Source organism: Crocodylus porosus, unplaced genomic scaffold (assembly GCF_001723895.1).
Source record: "Crocodylus porosus isolate Cpor-Errol unplaced genomic scaffold, CroPor_comp1, whole genome shotgun sequence".
NCBI lineage: Eukaryota > Metazoa > Chordata > Crocodylia > Crocodylidae > Crocodylus > Crocodylus porosus.
Window position 1 is genome coordinate 31,196,438 of NW_017728931.1, and position 5,813 is coordinate 31,202,250.

General features: G+C 40.3%; 1 protein-coding gene across 1 annotated transcript in view; it reads right to left on the bottom strand.

Annotated features, from left to right (window-relative positions):
- Positions 1 to 3,092: 3,092 nt before the first annotated feature.
- MGST1 (microsomal glutathione S-transferase 1) overlaps positions 3,093 to 5,813 on the bottom strand; it is a 10,552-nt gene continuing 7,831 nt past the window's right edge. The window contains exon 4 of the mRNA XM_019544494.1: positions 3,093 to 3,731. Within this exon, the coding sequence (XP_019400039.1) occupies positions 3,485 to 3,731 (247 nt within the window). The 3' untranslated portion in view covers positions 3,093 to 3,484. The remainder of the gene's footprint in view (positions 3,732 to 5,813) is intronic.

The window sequence follows — 5,813 nt, forward strand, 5'->3', positions numbered from 1 at the left end:
GAATGGTAATCAGCTGGAAGAATCATGCTTGGTGGTCATCTTCTGGACTTATTTGGGAAATTCTAGTTAGTGTGTCTGTAAATTCCTATGCAGTAGTAAATTGAGCCAGAGGTCTAATATGTTCACATGAACCTGTCTCCACACAACATTAAACAAGGTTGAGAGTTTTGAACACAGAGCCCTTTGTCCGCTTAATCTCATGGCAAATACACTTGAAAATTCAGGCCAAAACCTGGTACTGTATTGATTCAGATTCACCAAGGAAAAAAGAATAAAGTCACTCTGAAGCTGGGAGTGGTTTTTCCAGACAAACTTGATTAAAACCTATTTAAATCCTTTTGCTAGAGACAGGACATTCAGTTATAATGCAATTATGTCAGACAACCCTTCCTGGTGGGAAAGAAAATGTTGGTGCTTTTGTTAGATTTCAGGTTGATTGCTATGAGAAAGGTGGTTACTTTCTTGATTTTGACAAGACAGACAAAATGGGGGAGAAGAGATAGTATAGTAAAAGGAAAAATATAGCTTTTGTTGATATTCTCAGGACATAAGGTGGCTTGACAGTCACTTAGCGATCCTCTGGGCAGGCAAGTCAGTCATGACAGCCGTTGCTTTAGGCTTTGACTTGCTTGCCTGGTACATGACATCATCTGGCCAAACAGTCTACTCAAGTTTGTGGCTTTTACTGGTCATCCTAAGCATAGGTATAGCTGGATAGGCTGTCTAATCTTAGTATGCTGGTATCATAGGGTAGTTGGTCTCAGAATCACATGAAAAGCAGAGTTAGGGAAAGAAAAACAGACACAAGGTAGTGTGAGGACACTGAACAGAAAAGACGTACACAAGGATGAGAGAGAAAAAAGCAAAATTTAGGTGTATCAAATTAGAGTGCTTGCTGTTGTGATGGTGACAGTCTGGCATCCTCAGCATGCTTGTCAGGATGTTTCACGTATCAAAGTTCACCAACTAAAAAGAGTCCCTGGAGTCAATCCAAGGCCAGCAGGCCTTTCCCCAAGGATTCCCTTACTGAGTCCATTTTGCTGATTTGCTGTCAAGTCTTTTCTTAAAACTCCAAAAATGATGAGGTGAATTCACCTCTTTATGTTATAGTACCCCAATTACATCCTTTTATTACTTCATTCACCCATCAGGCCTAATTTCTGATGCACCAATTTTGGCTCTTTGCTTCCAGTCCCCTGCTTAAGAGATGTGACCAGTCTCAAGTTGCACTATAAAACCTTGTTTGGACTAACTCTGGCTTTTTGTGCCTCTTTGTCAACACTCCCTGTTGCAGGTTATGGTAACATTTTCTGAACTTTTACCTGGTTGCCAGAGATAAGCTTACAATTAAGGGTAGAGCTGTAGGCCTAAATTGTCATACATGCCTTGCAGTCCTGTAGTTTCACCATGCATAAAGGAAAAGTAGCCCTTGGAAAGAAGAGAAAGGAGATAGCATGTTCTTGGGACTGTCTAGCCTAGCCAGAAGCATGGCTCAATGTAAGATCCAAATTTTGGATTATAGAAACAGAAAGAGCTATTGGCTTCTATAATTAAAATCCCAGTCTTAGTTGTAATTACCCATATACTACCAGTATATTTTGGGGGGGGGGTTAAATCTTCTTTAAACAAATATGTATGCAAATACAGAGATCTTGAGAAAGGCTACAAAATACTAGTTTTATCCAAATCCAAGAGAACTTCAAATTTAAGATAAACCTCAATAATTAGATATACATGGTAGGTATTATATAAAGTTATATAACAAAATTATAAATTTATCATTTTCCATGTACAGAATCTAACTATTGGACAATCATCTTAAATTCCCTGTACAAGGGAAAACAGTGGCAGAGCGTGAGGGGCCAGACCTTTGCCCCTTGCCCCCCTGCACTGTCCCTGCCTGCCCCCCTGCCATTTACCTTTCTTGTATATGTGCTTACCCACTATCCCCCTTGCCATTTGCCTCCCTCCATTCCTGTGCTTGCCACCAGCCCCTCCCTAGTGCCTGCCTCCTGTTGCCTGCTCCCCCGAAGCTTCGACTCCCCCCTCCCACCTGCTTACCTTCTGCAACAGCTCTGGTTCCAACTCTGAGGAGGTCAGTGGTGGCAGCTCTGGCTCTGGCCCAATCCAGCCAGGTAGAAATAGCAGCAGCAGCTCTGGGCCTGGCCAGGTAGGGGGTGGTGCTGGGGGTATATGGTATAGAGGGAAAGGAAGATGGCGAGCAGCAGGGAGGTGGGGGGGAGACTATGCATTCTCCCCCCAGGCCCCTGAAGGTCTCCCCACACTTCCCTGGCCATGACCACCCCCCGCACCCCAATGCACAAGCTACCCTGGATCTGAGCAGGCAGTGCCTCAGCTCGAGCTTTGGTCCCATGGCTGAAGCCTGAGCTGAGCTATCATCTGCCTGAAGCTGGTAAAATGAAACTTTCCCCCATCATGTTGATATGGGGGGGGTGGAGAGGGGGAAACTTACCTTGGATGCAAATAAATATGGTAAATAAAACAAAGTAATAACAAAAGCTTACAAGGAAGAGTCAAGCACAGCTTTGGTGTTTTATGAAAAGTCTGGGCAAGTGCAGATCTACTTGGCAATACAGTTCTAGACCCAAAATTTTTTATTAGGGATCTATTTATAAAATACTATGATGCATGCACTTTTTTTTCATTAAGACTAAACATGAGTGTAGCTCTTGTTTTTATGTTGATTTCTCCTAAGAGAAAGGCAGCCCTCCACAAAAGGGCCATTCTGTTCTGCCATTTTAAAACTGGTGTAAGTCTTGAGCTTCTTCATGTTTTCTCCTATGCCATAACACAGAATTTAGCCCAGAGCATTTTTTCAAAGTCTGTTAGGCTTAGAAAATCAAACTACTGCGATTTGGATTTTTAATCCCATGGTGGATTATACAAACACCAATTTCATCAAAGATTTGTTTTCAATACGCCTGGCATTACTGGCTGAATCTTATTATTAACGTAAATATTCCTCAACAAACTGTATGATGTGAGTTTCTCTCTCATACATCGTGTGACATACATTCTATTTGCTGGTCACAGTTAGTAGAGTCAAAATGAAAACAAAAAAGCAAACACCCTTATTTTTTTTCTCTTGTCTTTATTGATTTAGCCTTCAGAGCTACAGCCAAAATAGTGAATGTGTAGAAAATTACCACACATGCCATTAATATGCTATTGTCATATGGTTAGAATCATAAGTCTTCAACAAATCATAGAGAGACCATTCAACCTAACATGTTGGCAAAGCAGCCTGTGAACAGGGAGGACAGCAGAAGGGAAATTTTGCTTAAAAATTTTTTCAACAGGAATAAAGAACCCCTTTGTTTAAAAAAAATGCAGTTTTGGTCACCATGTAAAAACTGTAGCAAAAATGAGATATCTCCATGCAAGAAGGGTGCTGTTAAATCTAGCATAATGCTGGAAATGTCATGTGGAATGCTGAACAGTACAAAGAGACTGAGTGTTTTCATTACAGGTACAACCCAGTTGTCAGTACCCTGCATGCCATGGAAATGGTGACCACAAATCCAACAAGCCAAGACAAACCTCTGCTGGGCTGGGGGAGTGGTGTCAAGTATGCAATTGTATGAAAAATTCTTGCCACGGCGAAGATCCTGAAGTGCAGCAAGGCTGTGGACAGATCAGGACCACTCAGGGCATACAGCAGACCAATGCCAATAAATGGAACAATATTCTCAATATCATTCAAGTGGCATCTGGGGAAAGAAGCAAAGTTGTTTTGCAATGTTATATTTTGCAGAATAAGTCTGAAAATGTTATTGCATTTTCCAAGTAGTACCACTCATTAAAGTCGCAATGCACATGTTTAACTTCTTCCCCCTCACTTGGCTCTGCTTACGAGTAATGTTTTCACTTTCTCCTCCTTTTAGTCTTTTATTTTTTCTTTTAATGTTATAATTTAACTCCTGTACTGTGTTGGGTACACAGTTTGTCTGAAAGGCACTCCCCTAAAGTTAAAGTATGCTGTATGTAAAATCTGATTATTTTTAATATTGTATATTATTGTTCCCATACTTGATAGCACTGCTTTTACAATTCCATTTTCATGATAAACTTAAATGCACAAATACTTTTATGCTTTTAGTCAAATTGCCTGAAGTCCAGTCACCTTGGAGAATGTTATTCTTGAGCACTTTGATTTACTGAAGGCCACATTTGTTCTTCTTGTTGATTTTTGCCAAGCAACATAACTTTCAGCTGCCATACTCATTTTATTATGTTTTATAATTCATAGTGTAATTGCATACTGATACCATAATGTAATTTATTAGAAACTGGCCAAAAATCAATAGCCCAGTTCTGAAATGGTACTTTCTTCCAGTACTCCCCCTCTCTCTCCAGACCCTTTGGGAAGTTTTAATTCAGACTAGATCTTTGCTTACTGGCACAATGTATAACGGTTTCTGATTATGTTAGGTTTCACCCAAGCCAGAAAGAGATTAGATGTGATTTTACGTCTGCCTTTTGAACTCACACCCATTAAAAGCAGACACACCATCTTTCTGTTAAAGTTTTCCAAAATAGCAACTAAACACATAAAACACATATCCTGTTAGGCCTCTTGCACCTCCAAAACAGTCACAAAACACATACATGCTGTTAGACTTCTTACAGCCACAAATCCAAACACACGTATCACCCATATAATTATGTTTAATTCTGTGCAGTTGTCATGAGGCTTACAGAAGAAAAATGACACACGTAATATTAAAACTAGTTTTAGCTTGCATACCTAAGTTGTATTCAACCACTGCAGCAAAAAAAAAAATTAAAAAATACATGTGTATCAAAAATTCCCCCAAACTAAACAAACAAGCAAACAACAAAAATCCCCAAACACATGGCAACAACAAAAAAACCAACTTGTGCTACAAATATCAAATATATGGCTAATAACGGCTAGGTAGAAGTCTCACCATTGAGATCTGTGGCTTGCTGGCGCAGGTTTTAGAACTGAATCTTAAATAACCTCCATGTGCAATTCTACTAGGGTAATTTTTATTGAAGTAATGGCTTAATTTTCATGGAAAATTTAACATGACAGCAACATTAATACTCAGGGTTTACATAGCCCTTATCATCCTTTCAGCAACTACAAACATACAGAAAGAACTTGTCACTAAAATGCAGCTGCTTTTATCAGTCAAATGGACACCTGCCAAGCTACTTGTTGCACAACAAAGGGGCAAAGGGGAACTTTGGGTCAGTGCTCTCACGGAAAAGTTGCCAGACTCTAATTTTCACTCAGAGCAAAATCTCTTTTTTTGAAAATTTTAACCAGAAGATGCTAGAACTGGAATTTCCCACAAAGTCAGGTCTTCTGAGAAGACGAGGGTCTGAGAAGTATACAGGGTTATAAAAAGTTGAAGCAAACTTGTGCAGAGGCCCACCAAGATGCTCCAGCCATTTGCTGTCACATTAATTTCAAAGTATCACTTCTCTAACCAGTTACACAGGATGGCTGTTGAGCTTAGGGTGCAGAAGCAGTGCCCTTAGAAGTAAAAACCACAGGAAACAGCTGAGTGACTTGTCCTTAATTCGGCAACCACTGCAAAGCCTATAGGTTGGGAAGCCACATATGAATGATTCAGTAACAGACTTTCTAGAACTACATGCATCTATCGTTGCAAAGTGACAAAGCCTAAGACTCATAGATTCATAGACATTAGGGCTGGAAGGGACCTCGGGAGATCGAGTCCAGCCCCCTGCCCAAAGGGCAGGAAGTCAGCTGGGGTCATAGGATCCCAGCAAGATAAGCATCCAATTTACTCTTGAAG